The sequence below is a fragment of the Ranitomeya variabilis genome, chromosome 2, assembly GCF_051348905.1.
Source record: "Ranitomeya variabilis isolate aRanVar5 chromosome 2, aRanVar5.hap1, whole genome shotgun sequence".
Classification (NCBI taxonomy): Eukaryota; Metazoa; Chordata; class Amphibia; order Anura; family Dendrobatidae; genus Ranitomeya; species Ranitomeya variabilis.
The window spans coordinates 872515233-872536684 of NC_135233.1; the positions used below are offsets into that span (position 1 = coordinate 872515233).

The window sequence follows — 21452 nt, forward strand, 5'->3', positions numbered from 1 at the left end:
GCTGGCATGTTCCCCGGCTACTTCTAGTGTTGGCGTTAGGAGTAGATATATGGTCAACCCAGTTACCACTGCCCTATGAGCTGGATTTTTGTACGTCGCAGACTTACTTGTTCCTCTGAGACCCTCGCCATTGGGGTCATAACACCTTAGACATCAATAAGTGGCAATAGCAAAGGGAGTTGCCAGAAGCAGATCTTAATTTTTGTGTCCGAGTGCTTTCAGCATTGCAGAAAGTTCCTCATACAATCATTAATAACCTCAATGATAACCTTCTGTGGTTGCTGCTCATAATTAATATTAAATGAATCTAGGTATTTTGAAAACTGTATTTCCTTTCTCTAGCATTTGCAAATTATTAACATGTCTATTGATCTTGTGATTTCTATAATTCTACGACTTTTCCTTCTTAGTGTTGCAATTTCAATTTTGAAGACTCAGAGTATAAATTTATAATAATACATCATTTGTAAGCCTGAAAAAGTCATCTGGTTCAGCCTTTTTCCCTGCAATGTTAATCCATAAGATGGCAAAATCCTTAATTTCCTCAATGTATATTTTAAGTTGGACACAGTTTTATTAAAAAGAATATTTCAAACTTACTCTAATTTTTGAAGCTCTTCAATAAGACTTGACTTTTGCCTTGGAGTCATTCTTGCAAAAATGGTTCCATTCAATAGTACCTTAAAACGACAAATATTAAATCTTAAGCTTTGTTAAATCCCATCCTTTACACATATGCATCCATTACATTACTATCCATTGCAGTACATGGCTGCCCACTCTCCCCAGTGACACAAGCTCACTGCCTTGGGGTAATCCTTGATGCTGATCTCTCCTTCAAACCACATATCCAAGCCCTTTCCACTTCCTGCCGACTTCAACTCAAAAATATTTCACAAATCCGTACATTCCTCAACCAAGAATCTGTAAAAACCCTAGTCCATGCCCTCATCTCTCACCTTGACTACTGCAACCACTACACTCTCACACCCCTCCAATCTATTCTAAACTCTGCTGCCCGACTAATCCACCTGTCCCTCCCCGCTATTCCCCCCGGCCTCTCCCCTCTGTCAATCCCTTCACTGGCTCCCCATTGCCCAAAGACTCCATTACAAAACCCTAACCATGATGTACAAAGCCATCCACAACCTGTCTCCTCCATACATCTGTGACCTCGTCTCCCGGTACTTACCTACATGCAACCTCCGATCCTCACAAGATCTCCTTCTCTACTCCCCTCTTATCTCCTCTTCCCACAATCGTATACAAGATTTCTCTCGCGTATCACCCCTACTCTGGAACCCTCTACCACAACACATCAGACTCTCGCCCACCATCGAAACCTTCAAAAAGAGCCTGAAGACCCACCTCTTCTGACAAGCCTATAACCTGCAGTAACCACCGATCAACCAAACCGCTGCATGACCAGCTCTATCCTCACCTACTGTATTCTCACCCATCCCTTGTAGATTGTGAGCCTTCGTGGGCAGGGTCCTCTCTCCTCCTGTACCAGTTATGACTTGTATTGTTTAAGATTATTGTACTTGTTTTTATTATGTATACCCCTCCTCACATGTAAAGCGCCATGGAATAAATGGTGCTATAACAATAAATAATAATAATAATAATAATAATAATAATAATAATATGCAGCATAGTTAAAAATATTCCTCCTAAGTGTCCACTTATCTGAACATAAAACAGCAGAAGTGTCAATATTTTTTTACAAGATCAACTTCCTCTACTCTCTGTGCAATGTATGGGACACCGTCTTTCCAATGGTTTTAGGGATTTTTCTTCCCTATGGAAAACCATATTAATGAAAAATATATCACCGTCTACACACACAAAAATAAAGTGTACAAGAGCAATTAAAGAAACTGAATATCTAGTTTTAGAAATAAGTCATGAATTAGTTATGTCAATGCACAGTTTACCATCAATGGTATGTTCACATGACCGATTTCTACATGTCCAAGAAAAACTGTCTGCTGATTTTGTTCAGACTTTAATTAGAGTTTCTTGAGTGTGGAGTTAAAAACATCTTCTCCATTCTGTCAGGTTCTTTTTTTTTCACGGACACATAGACTTGCATTGACAACTTTGAGCCAACACTTTGATCAAAATTGGACATATCTTAAATGCTTTATGTCCATTCCATTTGCGGAAAATTTATATATGTGTACAAGCCCAAAGAATATCATGAATCCCAAGGATAGCACTCATACAAGAAAATTGGTCGTGAACATGAGCCTTAATGTAGGAAGAATGACACAATGTTTATTAAAGCAGACATATCAGGGAATCAGGCTGGTCTCTTTAAATTCCCTATAAAAATGGTATGGTATTAGGAAACAAAGCTATAATATAATACTGGATGCGTCCTCCTGTCAGGTGCCGTTATAGACTTCACCCGAGCAGTGTGGCTGGAGTCAGAAGGACGCATCCAGCATTAGTAAAGGTGACAGGGAGGAGGGTGAGGATGGAGGAGGAGTTTGGTGCCAGAGATCGTGGTATGAGTAGGCGCTTGCAGCATATTGCGTTGTCTGGTACCATTCGACATACCATGATCACCGGCAAAGCAGGAGGAAGAGTGTGGCACCAGAGCCAGCGCCTGAGCATAGTGTGATCTGCTGCATTATTTTATTGAAGACAAATTTGCACACAGTGTGTTCAACAAAATGGCATACAGGTGCCGGCCAGCATAATAGCGCTATTAACTTGCAGGTTAACAGCATTATTTGGAGACTATTGAAGCAAGTGAAAAGTAAAAAAAAAAATATTTTAAAAATATAAGAAAATTTTAAAAATATAAAAGTTCAAATCACCTCCCCCATTCACCCCAATTGAAATAAAACAATTAAAAAAAAATATACACTGTAAGATTGCACTTACTGAGTGTATTGGGGGACACTCATTTGGCAGCGGATTAACGTAGTCAGGCACGGGTTTTCACTTTAACAGTCCAAGTGGTTTATTATGGAGTCATAAGCCACAGAAATATGAACGACAAGCAAACAGTCTTTACATCAATCTTCACATCATAGTATACGGCTTTGAAACGCGGTCACTAAACACGCCGAACCTCTGCGTCCAGTTATCGTGGGTGACCACACGCCATACAGTTCATTAACGTCCATGGAGCACAACAGGCACCTACATACGACATTACGGTTGCAGTCTCTAATTATGCTGGACTTTACTCTGTCCAGTTACCATGGGTGACTGCACGGTTCCCCATATGCTGGGTTACCTTCCAGGAGCTCCTGCTCCATACGCTGACTCCTGTCAGTACTCTCTCAGGGAAGCTGCTGAACTGGGATCACCGTTCCGGGCTCACCAGGCCACCTGACAATCCAGATCCTCAAACGGGCTGTAGCTTCCCCAAACGCAGTGCCATCATGGACTCTGCACACGTGTCCTCTCTGTGTGCTATTCAGGACTTCCATCCCCATCTGCGACCGTCCAACACACAGGCCCCCAGGTCCAAGACCTCCCCCATGTGCTCTTCAGGGATCTAGTCCTACTCCCAGGACCTCCCAACACAGAGGTCCTCCAGGACCTGGCACACAGACCACTCAGGTCCATCCATCTTTCTCCATGTGACCCACATGGTCACATTATATACTTGTAGCCTCTCCCATAGGTGAGACGTGGCTAGTTCAACCATTATAAACACAGATATGCCTCCATGCATATCCTGAGAAGCACATGCAGCGTCCCCTAGCTGTAACAGGGGTCACTGCATCACAACACATATTTGGTATTGGCATATCGCCATGATCAGAATCGCCTGATCTATCAAACTGTAAAAAGAATTAATCTGAATGGTAAACAGAGTAGCGAAAACAAAGTAAAAATGCCAGAATTACGTTTTTTTAGTCGCCGCAGCATTGAACTAAAATTCAATAACGGCCAATCAAAATATCATATCTGCATCAAAATGGTATAATTAAAGCTGTCAGCTTGGCATGCATAGAAAAATTCCTCACCCAGCCCCAGATCACGAAAAATGGAGATGCCACGGGTCTCAGAAAATGACGCAATTTTTTAAAACTGTGATTTTTAATTATTTTTAATAAACTGTGATTTTTTTTTTTCACTATTTAAATAAAAACAAAATATAAATATTTGGCTTCTATGAATTCATAATGAGCATTTGGTAAACATGGTAAAAAAAAATCCAAACAGTTGTGGAATTGTAAGACTTAAAAATGATATCGCGCTTAGGTGTTTAAAATATACTGCCTATAATAACCAGGATACAACACATGAGTGTGTAATAATAAAATCCAGTGATGGTGGGCCCAATAAAACCCACAAAAATGCCTGTAGGTGATTGCAAGGATGCACTGAACAGCAGGACACCTGTCAGCCGCCCTGTATGCTGCGGATATCAGTGCACAAAGGTCCCCTCAAAAAATAAAAGTGTTGGTTCAAAGAACCCTTACCGTATACTGTGACTGATTGCACGCTGAGCTCTTCCTAGTGTATATCCAAGGGGGCGTGCAGACTACCGTGAGTGGTTGTGACGGGCATGTGCGCGGAGTAATCCTGCGGGTGGCGGGCGACAGGTGGGCACACAGGTACTGATCCTGCGTGACCTGCGTGGGGTGTAGCTGGTAAGTGCAGAGCCAGAGAGCGCCCCGGCCGAAGGCGTCCCTGGTTGCACTTAGAAACAAAGTTGGCCGGCGCTGCTGGGCAGCGTGTGACGTCACAGGCCAATGGAGCCCTGCTGGGACCAAAAAGCAAACCAACACGTTTCAAAGGGTAATCGCCCTTCTTCATCAGGGTGACGTCACACGCTGCCCAGCAGCGCCGGCCATCTTTGTTTTTTAAGTGCAACCAGGGACGCCTTCGGCCGGGGCGCTCTCTGGCTCTGCACTTACCAGCTACACCCCACGCAGGTCACGCAGGATCAGTACCTGTGTGCCCACCTGTCGCCCGCCACCCGCAGGATTACTCCGTGCACGTGCCCGTCACAACCACTCGCGGTAGTCTGCACGCCCCCTTGGATATACACTAGGAAGAGCTCAGCGTGCAATCAGTCACAGTATACGGTAAGGGTTCTTTGAACCAACACTTTTATTTTTTGAGGGGACCTTTGTGCACTGATATCCGCAGCATACAGGGCGGCTGACAGGTGTCCTGCTGTTCAGTGCATCCTTGCAATCACCTACAGGCATTTTTGTGGGTATTATTGGGCCCACCATCACTGGATTTTATTATTACACACTCATGTGTTGTATCCTGGTTATTATAGGCAGTATATTTTAAACACCTAAGCGCGGTATCATTTTTAAGTCTTCCTATTTGGTTTTTCAGAAGTGGCACATATTCTGAAGATACCAGCAGCTGGGTGTTTTTCTAGATCAGTCCCACAGGTATCAGTGGGAAGGAGTGTTGAGCGCCAGTGTATTTGTATTTGTAGTCAGTTGTGGAATTGTGCTTTTTCACAATTTCACCGCACTTGGAATTTTTTTCCCATTTCTGGGTACACGACATGGTAAAACCAATAGTATTTTTCAAAAGTACAACTCGTCCCACAAAAAAGCAAGTCCTCACGTGGCCATATTGATGGAAAAATAAAAAAGTTATGGCTCTAGGAAGAAGTGGAGCGAAAAACAGAAACGCATAAACGGAAAAGGGCTGCGGCATGAAGGGGTTAATAGATTATATACATTAGGTCAATTGTGGTGACCAATTCCCTTTAAAAAAAGAATGGAACCACTCTTATGACTTAAGATCTGAACCTCCTGAAGCAGACAGTGCACTTTTCATTAATTAACATATTGTGCAAAATATAAGTAAATGTGAAGACAAAGCTATTTTCTCCACTTACCTTTGGCAGCAAATTGGAAAAATATTGAGTTAAGACCTGATAGGACTTCCCATTCATTGCAAAGTGGAAGTTTCCGAGGGTAGTGGGATTATTAATCCATCCTTCACTTACATTAATTTGTGACTCCAAAAAAAGAGAAAAATTAGATGATTAATACGTAAACAAGTTTTTCATTTTTTTGTAACTTTTTTAAAACTTTATATAACTGTTTTATGTCACGATATTCTAAAAGCATTAACTTTTTTTTTTAGACCGTCAATATTTATTTTCCTAATTTTTTGAGATTGTATGGACATCCATTTTTGGCCAATCTGTGTAGTAGCTCAATCCTTATACTGGAGCATAAATGCAATTTTGCATATTAGATTATGGAACTGTACATACCCTACTCTGTTTTAATAGTCAGTTCTATTATTAAAATACTTTTTTTTAAATTCTGCAATAGAACATACCTGAGGCTTTAATTGGATTCCATTTGCTTGACTTTCAGTCAAAGATTTCCAAGTAAGTGAAGCAGGTAAGTCTTTCTCAGGTTCACAGGCCTCCAACATAATTATGTTGCTGTTGGAGGGAATCATTCCTGATTTTTTGCCAACAGTCACAGCTGTCTGAAGGTTATCACCTATAAAACATAAAACTATAGACAGTCCAAGGAAAAGGACAATGATGTTTCAAGATGGGGCAGCAGTCCCTCTATCTCTCCATTTACACCACTTTCTACTTTATGATCTTGGCACTGTGATACTAGATACATGTGTTGCATTTGGACTTTAGACAAAGTCATATCTAATTTATTTCTTATAGGTGCATGAAGATCAGATTGTATGCTAAATGGAGGGGGATGCAATTTCAGTATGAGTTAATCAGCCAATAGATGCAATGGCCACGGCTGTGGATGTAGTTCTACTGCCCCTGGAACGTGGTAGAGAACAGCAACTTCCTGATAAGGAACTGGGATTTATGGTATGGTTAAACGGCCGAAGATTCTTCCATCTGTGAGAATCGGGTCAATTGCGCTAATGACACGCTGATCAAACTCTGATCAAATTTTAATACAAATGTAAGCATACAGTAGTGTGATCCAGTTTTCTAGAATAAGATCACACTGTGAGGATAAGGTGAAGGAGAAATGTCCCCCTCTTCTCCATTTTGTGATTTAATGGAAACCAGACTGCACTCAGATGTCATCCGAGTGCATTCCAATGTTTTCACACACCCATGGAATTGAATGGGTCAGTGACATCTGATTTCAGAATTAAATTCAACATAAAAGACTCTGTGAGTGAAAAACATCATGCATCAGCATTGCTCCAATAAATAACATTGGTCTAAGGGTACTGTCACACTCTGCAACTTTCCAACGATCACGACCAGCGATATGACCTGGCCGTGATCGTTGGAAAGTTGTTGTGTGGTCGCTTGAGAGCTGTCACACAGACAGCTCTCCAGCGACCAACGATGCTGAAGGCCCCGGGTAACCAGGGTAAACATCGGGTTACTAAGCGCAGGGCCGCGCTTAGTAACCCGATGATTACCCTGGTTACCGTCGTAAATGTAAAAAAACAAACAGTACATACTCACATTCCGGTGTCCTTCAGGTCCCTTGCCGTCTGCTTCCCGCTCTGACTGAGTGCCGCCGTGAAGTGAAAGCAGAGCACAGCGGTGACGTCACTGCTGTGCTGTGCCACTGCCTTACGGCCGGCAGTCAGTCAGTGCGGGAAGCAGACTGCAAGGGATCTGAAGGACACCGGAATGTGAGTATGTACTGTTTTTTTTTTTTTTTACTTTTTCGCTGGTAACCAGGGTAAACATCGGGTTACTAAGTGTGGCCCTGCGCTTAGTAACCCGATGTTTACCCTGGTTACAAGCGAACGCATCGCTGGATCGCTGTCACACACAACGATCCAGCGATGACAGCGGGAGATCCAGCGATGAAAGAAAGTTCCAAACGATCTGCTATGAAGTACGATTCTCAGCAGGGTCCCTGATCGCTGCTGCGTGTCAGACACAGCGATATCGTATGGATATCGCTGGAACGTCATGGATCGTACCGTCGTAGCGATCAAAGTGCCACTGTGAGACAGTACCCTAAGTGTTATCAGATAAAAATGTGGAGAGTAGAAGTCTGATGTATACGCTACTGTGAGCGAGCCCTTAGAAGAAAACTAAAGCACAAATGGCTGAGCATAAAAGGGAAAGATTTACCACTGGTTCATAAAATTATAAAAGAACAGCAAGAAGTGAATCATAATTTAACCACTTCACCCCAAGCCTGTTTTCACCTTCCTGACGAGGCCAAATTTTACAATTCTGACCACTGTTACCGTATATACTCGAGTATAAGCCGAGATTTTCAGCCCAAATTTTTGGGCTGAAAGTGCCCCTCTCGGCTTATACTCGAGTCATGATCGGTGGTGGGGTCGGCGGGTGAGCACTGTCATATACTTACCTAGTCCCGGCGCTCCTGACACTCCCCCTGCCCGTCCCACGGTCTCCGGGTGCAGCAGCCTCTTCCCCTGAGCGGTCACGTGGGACCTCTCATTAGAGAAATGAATAGGCTGCTCCACCTCCCATAGGGGCGGAGCCGCATAATTCATTTCTCTAATCAGCGGTGCCGGTGACCGCTGACAGAGGAAGAGGCTGCGGCACCGAAGACCAGCTCTCCGGGGGAAGGAGCGGGACGCTGGGAGCAGGTAAGTATCGCATATTCACCTGTCCTCGTTCCACACGCCGGGCGCCGCGCCATCTTCCCGGCGTCTCTCTGCACTGACTGTGCAGGTCAGAGGGCACGATGACGCATATAGTGTGCGCGCCGCCCTCTGCCTGATCAGTCAGTGCAGAGAGACGCCGGGAAGATGGCGCCGAGGAGCTGCAAGCAAGAGAGGTGAGTATGTGTTTTTTTTTTTATTGCAGCAGCAGCAATGGCACAGGTTTATGTGGAGTATCTATGGGGCAACGGTGCAGAGCACTATATGGCACAGCTATGGGGCAACGGTGCAGAGCACTATATGGCACAGCTATGGGGCAACAGTGCAGAGCACTATATGGCACAGCTATGGGGCAACGGTGCAGAGCACTATATGGCACAGCTATGGGGCAACAGTGCAGAGCACTATATGGCACAGCTATGGGGCGACGGTGCAGAGCACTATATGGCACAGCTATGGGGCAACGGTGCAGAGCACTATATGGCACAGCTATGGGGCAACGGTGCAGAGCACTATATGGCACAGCTATGGGGCAATGGTGCAGAGCACTATATGGCACAGCTATGGGGCAACGGTGCAGAGCATTATATATATGGCACAGCTATGAGGCAACGGTGCAGAGCATTATATATATGGCACAGCTATGGGGCAACGGTGCAGAGCATTATATATATGGCACAGCTATGGGGCAACGGTGCAGAGCATTATATATATGGCACAGCTATGGGGCAACGGTGCAGAGCATTATATATATGGCACAGCTATCTATGGGGCAACGGTGCAGAGCATTGTATATATGGCACAGCTTTATGTGGAGTATCTATGGGGCCATAATGAACGGTGCAGAGCATTATATGTGGCACAGCTTTATGTGGAGCATCTATGGGGCCATAATGAACAGTGCAGAGCATTATATATGGGGCAGCTTTATGTGGAGCGTCTATGGGGCCATAATGAATGGTATGGAGTATCTATTTTTAATTTTGAAATTCACCGATACCTGCTGCATTTTCCACCCTAGGCTTATACTCGAGTCAATAAGATTTCCCAGTTTTATGTGGCAAAATTAGGGGGGTCGGCTTATACTCGGGTCGGCTTATACTCGAGTATATACGGTACTTTATGTGGTAATAACTCTGGAATGCTTTAACAGATGCCAATAATTCTGAGAATGTTTTCACAAGACACATTGTACTTCATGATAGTGGTAAATTTAGATTGATATTTTTTGCATTTATTTGTGAAAATATCAGAATTTTGGCAAACAAAATGGAAAAATACGCAATTTTAAAAATTTTAATTTTTATGCCGTTGAACCAGATAGTTATATCACAAAAAATAGTTAATAAATATCAATAAACACATAAATATTTAACATCAGCCTCATTTTTGAATTTTTTTATTTATTAGGAAGTTAGGATAAACATTTTCCATAAATTTTTCATTTTTTCAGTAAAATTTATAAAACTGATTTTTGTAGGGACCACAACACATTTCAAGTGATTTTGAGAGGCCTATAAGGCTGAAAATGCCAAAAAGTTACATAATTTTAAAAACTGAACCCCTCAAAGTGCTCAAAATCACACTTTATAAATTTATTAGCCCCTTAACCCACAAGGGTGGTTTACACGTTAAAAACCAGGCCAATTTTTACAATTCTGACCACTGTCCTTTTATGAGGTTATAACTCAGCAACGCTTCAACGGATCCTGATGATTCTGACACTGTTTTCTCGTGACATATTGTACTTCATCATAGTGGTAAAATTTATTTGATATTACCTCCATTTATTTGTGGGGAAAAAATGGAAATTTGCAATTTTCCAAATTTGAACTTTTATGCTCTTAAATCACAGAGGTGTGTCCCCAAAAAATACTTAATAACATTTCCCACATGTCTACTTTACATCAGCACAATTTTGGAAGCAAAAATTTTTTTTGTTAGGGAGTTATAAGGGTAAAAAATTTACCAGCAATTTCTCATTTTTACAACACCATTTTTTTTAGGGAACATCACAATTGAAGTCACTTTGAGGGATTTATATGATAGAAAATACCTAAGTGTGACACCATTCTAAAAACTGCATATTCCAAGGTGCTCAAAGCCACATTCAAGAAGTTTATTAACCCTTCAGGTGTTTCACATGAATTGTTGGAATGTTTAAAAAAAAAATGAACATTTAACTTTTTTTCACAAAAAATGTAATTCAGCTCCAATTTGTTTTATTTTGCCAAGGGTAATAGGAGAAATTGGACCCAAAAAGTCATCGTGCAATTTGTTCTGAGTACGCTGATACCCCATATGTGGGAGTAAACCACTGTTTGGGCACATGGCAGAGCTTGGAAGGAAAGGAGCGCCATTTGACTTTTCAATGCAAAATTGACTGAAATTGAGATGGGATGCCATGTCACGTTTGGGGAGCCCCTGATGTGCCTAAACAGTGGAGACCCCCAAAAAGTGACACCATTTTGGAAAGTAGACCCCATAAGAAATTTATCTAGATGTGTTGTGAGAACTGTGAACCCCCAAGTGTTTCACTACAGTTTATAATGCAGAGGCGTGAAAATAAAAAATCCTTTTATTTCCAAAAAAATTATTTTTTAACCCCCAGTTTTGTATTTTCCCAAGGGTAACAGGAGAAATTGAACCCCAAAAGTTGTTGTCCAATTTGTCCTGAGTATGCTGATACCCCATATGTGGGGGAACCACTGTTTGGCATGGCAGAGCTCGGAAGGGAAGGAGCACTGTTTTACTTTTTGAATGCAGAATTGGCTGGAATTGAGATCGGATGCCATGTCACGTTTGGTGAGCCACTGATGTGCCTAAACAGTGGAACCCCCCAATTCTAACTGAAACCCTAATCCAAACACACCCCTAACCCTAATCCCAACCCTAACCCTAACCATAACCCTAACCACACCCCTAACCTGAACATGCCCCTAAACCCTAATCCCAACCACACCCCTTACCCCAAAACACCCCTAACCCTAATCCCAACCCTAACCACACCCCTAACTAACACAGCCCTAACCCTAATCCCAACCATAACGCTAACCACACCCATAACCCTAATCCCAACCCTAATTCCAACCGTAAATGTAATCCAAACCCTAACTTTAGCCCCAACCCTAACTTTAGCCCCAACCTTAACCCTAACTTTAGCCCCAACCCTATCTGTAACCCCAACCCTATCTTTAGCCCCAACCCTAACCCTAACTTTAGTCCCAACCCTAACAATGACTTTAGCCCCATCTCTAACCCTAACTTTAGCCCCAACCATAACTGCAGCCCTAACCATAACTGCAGCCCCAACCCTAACTGTATCCCCAACTCTAAGGCTGCTGTCACACTAGCAGTATTTGGTCTGTATTTTACATCAGTATTTGCAAGCCAAAACCAGGAGTGGGTGATAAATGCAGATGTGGTGCATATTATACTTTTCCTCTAATTGTTCCACTCCAGGTTTTGGCTTACAAATGCTGATGTAAAATACTGACCAAATACTGATAGTGTGATGGTAGCCTAAATGTAGCCCTAACCCTAACTTTAGCCCCAACTCTAACTGTAGCCCCAACCCTAACTTTAGCCCCAACCCTAACCCTATCTTTAGCCCCAACCCTAACCCTAACTGCAGCCCCAACCCTAACCCTAACTTTAGGCCCAACCGTAACCCTAACTGCAGCCCCAACCCTAACTGGAGCCCCAACCCTAACCCTAACTTTAGCCCCAACCCTAACTTTAGCCCCAAACCGAAGCCTAACTTTTGCCCCAACCCTAACCCTAACGGAAAAATGGAAATAAATACATTTTTTTAAATGTTATTATTTTTCCCTAACTAAGGGGGTGATGAAGGGGTGTTTGATTTACTTTTATAGTGGGTTTTTTAGCAGATTTTTATGATTGGCAGCTGTCACACACTAAAAGACGCTTTTTATTGCAAAAAATAGTTTTTGCATCTCCACATTTTGAGAGCTATAATTTTTCCATATTTTGGTCCACAGAGTCATGTGAGGTCTTGTTTTTTGTGGGATAAGTTGACGTTTTTATTGGTACCGTTTTCGGGCACATGACATTTTTGATCGCTTTTTATTCTGATTTTTTTGAGGCAGAATGACCAAAAAGAAAATCGACCAAGAACTAATTTTAAACAATATCTTTATTTCAACATTTTTAGGATAAACATATCAACACAACCCCCTTAAAACACCCTTCTGATATAAGACAGGGTTGATTATCTGGTCTATATGTATACGGGCAGAGGGGTGGGGTACCTCACAAAGGTCTGTACCTACACGTCCCTATGGTGCCCCCTACCTAACTGCGGAGGTTGGCACCCTCTTGAACGCAATATGGCGCCCCCGCTCCTCGACGGCTGACCCTCGATGCCCTATGGGTCCCTAGTACACACTGCGTCGTGGACACCTCACACCTGCCCACTCCTAGGGCCCAAACATTAAAAATATATACCAGATATGATATTTCCACCAATTAACACAATGATAGATACAATCACTGCCTCTCAAGGCTCAAACAATAATAGTAAATCAAATGGCACGCTTGGCCGTCTGTAAGTGCAACAGATTTTTTATTGTTATTTTTGATTTATGGTTATCATTGATGTTTTCACCATGTATATACTCTGAAATAACAAATGATATTAGTATATATATACATATGTGTTCTTAGTATATAGACAGGGTTGCATCCTTATGGTTATCATTGATGTTTTCACCATGTATATACTCTGAAATAACAAATGATATTAGTATATATATACATATGTGTTCCTAGTATATAGACAAGGTTGCATCCTTGCTTGCCGTATGTGATAAATTCAATAATAGAGCCGAATATGGTACGTTCTGACTCACTGTGCATGTCCTGCCGACATCATGATTTAATGCGTATATCATAGTCCACCAGCATAGCCCCATAGGCACTTTTCCTCAGCGGATCTAATTACTTGTAGGGACCTGTTTAGGGTATCCTAGGGACAGCCGCCGAGGAGCGGGGGCGCCACTTTGCGGACAAGAGGGTGCCAACCTCCGCTGTAAGGAAGGTAAACGTTGGTAGGGACACATAAGGGTGCGATAGCCAGTGAAGGAGGCTTAGAACAGACGGCCAAGCGTGCCATTTGATTTACTATTATTGTTTGAGCCTTGAGAGGCAGTGATTGTATCTATCATTGTGTTAATTGGTGGAAATATCATATCTGGTATATATTTTTAATGTTTGGGCCCTAGGAGTGGGCAGGTGTGAGGTGTCCACGACGCAGTGTGTACTAGGGACCCATAGGGCATCGAGGGTCAGCCGTCGAGGAGCGGGGGCGCCATATTGCGTTCAAGAGGGTGCCAACCTCCGCAGTTAGGTAGGGGGCACCATAGGGACGTGTAGGTACAGACCTTTGTGAGGTACCCCACCCCTCTGCCCGTATACATATAGACCAGATAATCAACCCTGTCTTATATCAGAAGGGTGTTTTAAGGGGGTTGTGTTGATATGTTTATCCTAAAAATGTTGAAATAAAGATATTGTTTAAAATTAGTTCTTGGTCGATTTTCTATTTAATACTAATTTGGGGTTATCATTGAATTGAATTCCAGAATTCTACGTAATAGAATTATACCGTTCTACGTTTGGTAAAATCGATGAAGCAGTTTTATTCTTCGGGTCAGTACGATTACAGTGATACCTCACTTATATCATTTTTTACGTTTTGGCACTTTTATGCAATAAAAACTATTTTATATAAAAAATAATTATTTTTGCATCGTTTAATTCTGAGGACTATAACTTTTTATTTTTTTGCTGTTGATGCTGTATGGAGTCCCGTTTTTTGCAGGACAAGATGATGTTTTCAGCAGTACCATCGTTATTTATATCTGTCTTTCTGATCACGTGTTATTACACTTTTTGTTCGGCGGTATGATTATAAAGCGTTGTTTTTTGCCTCTTTTTTTACGGTGTTCACTGAAGGGGTTAACTAGTGGGACAGTTTTATAAATCGGGTCGCTAAGGACGCGGCGATACTAAATATGTGTACTTTTATTGTTTTTTTATTTAGATAAAGAAATTTATTTATTGGAATAATATTTTTTTTTTCTTTATTTAGGATTTTTTTTTTTAACACTTGTAAATATTTTTTTTTTACTTTTTTACTTTGTCCCAGGGGGAGACATCATACTATCGTGTCAGATCGCTGATCTGACACTTTGCAAAGCAGTGTGTTAGATCAACGATCTGACAGGCACTACAGGGAGGCTTCACGGCATCTGAAGGAGCCCCGCGGCCATTTTGTATCCGGGGTCTGCAGGGAGGAGGTAGGAGATCCTCGGAGCAACTCGATCACATCGCGTTACTCCGAGGGTTTCAGGGAAGCACGCAGGGAGCTCCCTCCCTGCGCGATGCTTCCCTATGCCACCGGAACACTGCGATCATGTTTGATCGCAGTGTTCCGGGGGTTAATGTGCCGGGAGCGATCCGAGACCGCTCCTGGCACATAGTGCCGGATGTCAGCTGTAATAATCAGCTGACACCCGGCGGCGATCGGCAATCCCCGTGAGCGCGGCTGATCGCCTATGACGTACTATCCCATCACTGGGAATTAAGTCCCAGGTCACCTCAATGGGATAGTACGTCATATGGGATAAAGGGGTTAACCTTTCAGGTGCTTCAGGGGAATAAAAGCAATATGATAGGAAAAAGTAAAAATGTTACTTTTTCCCACAAAAATGTTGCTTTATCCACAAATTTTGCATTTTTACAAAGGTAAGAGGAAAATATGGAACATACTGTATTTTTGCAATTTCTCCTAAGGATTCTGTTACCCCATATGTAATTAAAAACTACTTTTGAGACATAGTGTGAAGTTCAGAAGGGAAGAAGCGCCATACTGAAGCTTAGATTTTGCTGTAATGGTTTGAGGTTGCCATGTCACATTAGCAGAGCCTCTGAGATGCCAGAACAGCTGGAACACCCATAAGTGACCCATTTTACAAACTACAACCCTCAATAAATTTATATAGGGGTGCAGTGAGGATGTTGACATGACTTGTGCCTCACAGAATTTTATACCATTGGGTTGTGAAGAAAGAATAATTACATTTTTACCACTAAAATGTTGTTTTATCCCCAAGTTTTTAATTTTTATAAAGGTTAGTAAGAAGAAATGAACCATACAGGTGTCATGGAAATTTGGTTTGGATAAATCTATCCCAGTGTGTGCTGCGGCCATTCCCACTGAGTATTTTGAGCGCTCAAGAAAGGATGACATTGTACACCATGGTGACAGAATAACATTCCATCCAATTCTCAATGCTTTATTGTTCATACATGGTTTTATAGGTGCATATTGAAAAGGGGTGGTTAGTTAATTAACATACAATTAAGCTGCTATGTTATTGGTTGTCTGAATACATGAAAGATTCTGGTTAAGACATAGCAACAAGCTGATTTAGCACCCCATAAGTAGCTGTCGTCTATTTCCTGCTATTCAGCAAAAATCAGCTAAGACTTCTGGTGTTGGTTCCTATTTTGGTGTCTAGAAATGCTAAGGAACTATCTGGTTTGAGCTGGTCTGGCTCATAGGGTCAAGTTGAGCAATTGATTATAGTGTATATATTAGCTATGAGTATACATGAGTTCATATGAGCATATACTCATATATACTCATATGAACTCATATATACAAGTGAGATCTATGTGAAAAGTATACATTTCTATCACAAAGTTTGTTGTGCAATTTTTCCTCAGTGTGCTAATGCATTACACGTAATCAGGATATACTATTAAGGCACAGTGGACGGCTCAGAAGAAAAGGAGTACCATATTATAGTGCAGGTTTTGCTGTTATGGTTTGTGGGTGCCATGACCCACTGCAAGAGACTTTTTTTTGCAAATGACACCTCTCCAATAATTGACGTAAGGGTGCAGTACTCATATTGACACCATGAGTGTGTCACAGAATTGTATACCATTGGGCAGTGAAGAAAAAATAATTACATTTTTGATACAGAAATTTTGTTTAAGTCCCAAATTTTATCTTTTCACAGGAAAAAATGAGTAAAGATGGCAATACCCCATATGTGTCTTTATAGTACCGCTTAGCCACATGGCGAAACTCGGGAGGGAAGGAGCTCTATTTGATGTTTGGAGAACAAATTATCATAGAATAGTTTGCGAACTCTGAAAACAGAGCCTTTAAGATGCAGAAGAGCAGAATCACTTCTCAAGTGACCCCATTTTGGAAATTACACAGGTGTACTGACGATTTTGACGTTATGGATGTTTTCCAGAAACAAGCAAGTCTACCAATGTAGTGCTTGTACATTGTAGTGCCCAGTACATTGTAGTGTCAAGTATACAGTACATTATGCCCAGATGGTGCTTCTGGATACATGCACCGTAAATTAAGCGGGCTCTCGACACTACAGAAATGACAAACGTGTGGACGTTAAATTTGGTTTAGGCAGATTCTGGGCCTCACAAGGCATGAGTGCATTTGGATTTGCAGTGTGGAATTAACTGGATTTCTTTTTGGGGCAGGGAGTCATAGCACTTTTCCAGAGCCTTTGTGCTATCAATAATGTGTATATTTCCATTGACAGATGATTAGTCTGAGTGGAGACTTGCTTTTTTTGTGGATTGAATTGAAGCTTTTATTGGGTACATTTTACATAACATTTTGGATCATATTTATCTTGTGCTCTACGCTGAGCAATTGCATTGTGAGAATCTGATCACAGGAGCTGAAAAATAGAGAAATTTATTTCTATATCTTCTCAAGTCTGTGAATCGACGTAGATCTGACTGCACTCGAATGATACCCGAGTGCAGTCTGATGTTTTCCTGGCACCCATAGGCTTATATTGGTTTTTACCATCCAATATATGCTGCCAATTGCAGCATGCAGTGTTTTATTTTTCTCATGTCGACGCAGCGTGAGAAAATAAATGCTAGTCAGCACTGCTCCATAGTATAACATTGGAGCAAGTGCTATCTAATTAAAAAAAAGCAATGTAAGCACTCAGTGCTGAGCGCAGGATAAATGTGAGCCGAGCCTTTGGGAGACAGAATGAACAAATTAACAGCAGGTGAAGAATTGGTTTTCTTTATTTTTCACACCGTACCTTGTACAGTATAAGTCATTAAGCAACATTATTATTCGGGTCTGTCCAATTACATCGATACCAGATTTCTATCTTTTTTATGTTTGGCTACTGTCACACGTTTCAAGACCCTTTCGTTTCGCAAAAAAAGGTTTTTGCATTACCATATTTTGGGATCCATAATTTTTCTGTATTTCTGCCGACAAGGTCATTTGAGGACTTATGTTTTGCGGAATGAGTTGACGTTGTTATTGGTACCACTTTCGGGCTCATTACATTTTTTGATTGCTTTCTATTCTGATAACAAAAAACCACCAATTCAGAATTGATTATTTATTTTCTAAATGCCGTTTACCGTGTGGTAAAATTGATAAGACAGCATTATTTTTCGGATCAGTGCAATTACAGTGATACCTCATTCATGTCATTTTTTTATCTTTTGCTGCTTTTACACAATAAAAACAGTTTTATGTGAAAAGTAATTGTTTTTGCATCTCTGCATTCTGACATCTATAGTTTTTTTTTATTTTTCCACTAAAAGAGCTATATGGCAGCTTTGCAGGACAAAATGATGTTTTCAGCTATATCATTTTTATTTATATTCGTTTTTCTGATTTTGTTTATTCCATTTTTTTGGCGGTATGATGTAAAAGCATAGTTTTTTGCAACTTCTCTTTTTATTTTTTAAGATATTTATCAAAGGGGTAAACTAATGTGAACGTTTTATAGACGATGTCATACCAGATGCACCAAATATGTGCACTGTTTTTGCATTTGTGTGTTTACTAGTGTTGAGCGATACCGTCCGATACTTGAAAGTATCGGTATCAGAAAGTATCGGATCTAATCCGATACCGATACCCGATACCAATACAAGTCAATGGGACTCAAGTATCGGACGGTATCCCTGATGGTTCCCAGGGTCTGAAGGAGAGGAAACTCTCCTTCAGGCCCTGGGATCCATATTAATGTGTAAAATAAAGAATTAAAATAAAAAATATTGATATACTCACCTCTCCGACGCAGCCTGCACCTTATCGAGGGAACTGGCAGCCTTCTTTGCTTAAAATGCGCGCGTTTACTGCCTTCCGTGACGTCACGGCTTCTGATTGGTTGCGAATTAGGCATTCAGGACCTGAAAATTACGTCACGGCTTGTTGTGATTGGTCGTGTTGCGGTCACATGGGCGGCATGCGACCAATCAGAAGCCGTGACGTAATTTTCAGGTCCTGAATGCCTAGAATTATGGTATGGTTCTCCTTCAGACCCTGGGAACCATACACTGGGAACTTCCGATTCCGATTCCCGATACCACAAAAGTATCGGATCTCGGTATCGGAATTCCGATACAGCAAATATCGGCCGATACCCGATACTTGCGGTATCGGAATGCTCAACACTAGTGTTTACATAAACGCATATATTTTTTATCATTTTGTGATTTTTTTAAAAAATATTTGTAAAATTTTGTTTAAAAATGTTAACTTTTCTACTTAATCCCTCTATGGGACTTTATCTTTTAGTGCGTTGATCTCTGGTATAATGTATTGGAATGTATCAGCAACGCAATGCATTTTACCTGTCAGTGTCACACTGACAGACGCCTCTTAGGCCGGTTTCACACGTCAGTGGCTCCGGTAAGTCTAGTGACAGTTTTCTCTCGTACCGGAGACACTGACACACGTAGACCCATTAAAATGAATGGGTCTATGCACATGTCTCCTTGTTTTCACGGTCCGTGTGTCCGTGTGCAAAACACAGAGACATGTCCGTTTTTCTCCAGCAGCACGGTCGGCAAAGCATCCCGCACACGTGCACACGGAGAACAGTGTGCACTCTCCTCCGTGTGCACGTAACGCCGCAGGAGAAACAGCGCTACAGTAAGCGCTGTCCCCCCTGCTTGTGGTGCTGAAGGCAGCATTCATCCCTTCTGTCCTGCTCGGCTGAAAGCAGCGCTTGCAGAACAGAAAGATGAAAAATGACCTTTTGCTTTTTTTTTTTTTAAATAAAGTTTGGGGTCACCTCCCGTCTCCCACCCCTCCCCACCCCCTGTGCGCCCGCCGGCTTGCAGAGAAATATTCACCCAGCTCCCGCAAAGCCTCCTCTCAGTGCCGGCTGCTTGTCCTGTGTGAGCGGTCACGTGGTACCGCTCATTACAGTGATGAATATGCGGCTCCACCCTTATGGGAGGTGGAGCCGCATATTCATCACTGTAATGAGCGGTACCACGTGACCGCTCACACAGGACAAGCTTCCGGCGCTGAGAGGAGGCATCGCAGGAGCTGGGTGAGTATTTTAATGCAAGCGGGTGGGCACACAGGGGGTGGGAGGCACGAGGTGACCACGAACTTTATTTTAAACACAAAAAAATTGCAAAACCTTGATTTTTCATTCATTCTCTCCAGCGAACTCTGCTGGGAAGAAGGAATGAATGCCGGCTTCAGCACCAAAAGCAGGGGACAGCTCTCAACTCTAGCGCTGTCTCCTGCATGGTCTGTGTGGTCCTCAATCGGCACACGGGCGGCACACGGCTGCTGCACGTGTGCCACACTGATGTGCCCCGTGAGCACACAGACACGGATAACTCCGGTACCCTATTTTCTGGTACCGGAATTATCTGGACGTGTGAGACTGCCCTTAGAGCATTTTCCGGGCATTGTCTAAACAAGCCATCATAGGTGGTTGTCATGACGACTTTGGGTTGTCATGATGACCATTGGGCCCTTGCGATGATGTCACAGGACTGCCGATCACTGCTCCCTCTCCTAATCAGATAAATTTTGCGATCAATGTTAAATAGCTGAGGTCACAGCTCCCAGCTGTTTTGCAATCTGAACTACTGGCAGCTATCATGCGTGCACAACTCCTGTGCCACACCTGATCATCATAATGTACCTTATTGATCTTATTGGTCAAGAACCCTTACCTGACCGTGAAGTATAGGTAGGACACTTGTTGAGGGTTTGAGGGGCCATTCCTTTCAAAGTGAACATTACAATATTTTATTTTAATTATTCATTTTACAACTTTAAACTACATTGATTAAAAGTTAAATGTAGATATTTTTTATATGTTCTTACATATATCTGGAAAAAAAATATTTTTATGTGTTTTTGGTTTGTCTGTAGAGTAGGGTTGAGCGAAACGGATTGGACAAATTCAAAAATCGCCGACTTTCGGCAAAGTCGGGTTTCATGAAACCCTACCCGATCCTAGTGTGGGATCAGCCATGAGGTCGGCGATCTTCGCGCCAAAGTCGCATTTCGTATGATGCGTTCAGCGCCATTTCTCAGCCAATGAAGGAGGACGCAGAGTGTGGGCAGCGTGATGACATAGGTCTTGGTCCACACCATCTTAGAGAAGGGCATGACAGTGATTGGCTTGCTTTCTGTGGCGTCACAGGGGCTATAAAGGGGTGTGCACGCCGACCACCATCTTACTTCTGCCAATCTCAGCATAGGGAGAGGCTGCTGCAGCTTCGTCAGAAGAAGGGATAGCGTTAGGCAGGGTACATTAACCCCCAAACTGCTTGTGCTGTAGCGATTTCCACTGTCCAACACCACCTTTTTTTGCAGGGTCAGTGGAGGCTATTTTTTTGTGCATCAGCACTGTAGCTTATTAGGCTGCCTTATAAGGCTCCCTGATAGCTGTTTGCACGCTGCTGTGCAAACCAACTGCTTTTTTAAAAGCAAAAATCCTGTTGATCCTTTCTGCAGTTATCTTGTTTATTTGTCCACACTTTTGTGTGCAGCAGTCCTTTTTGTTGCTGCCAAACTTGTCCTGAGATCATTGTAG

The 21452-nt window shown here is 42.3% G+C and overlaps 1 protein-coding gene across 1 annotated transcript in view; it reads right to left on the minus strand.

The window, feature by feature from the left end:
- LOC143808064 (putative cation-transporting ATPase 13A4) overlaps nucleotides 1-21452 on the minus strand; it is a 536127-nt gene that overhangs the window by 104305 nt on the left and 410370 nt on the right. The window contains exons 19-21 of the mRNA XM_077290323.1: nucleotides 6295-6464; nucleotides 5843-5965; nucleotides 601-680 (exon numbers count right to left, since the gene is read on the minus strand). Of these exons, the coding sequence (XP_077146438.1) occupies nucleotides 601-680; nucleotides 5843-5965; nucleotides 6295-6464 (373 nt within the window). The remainder of the gene's footprint in view (nucleotides 1-600; nucleotides 681-5842; nucleotides 5966-6294; nucleotides 6465-21452) is intronic.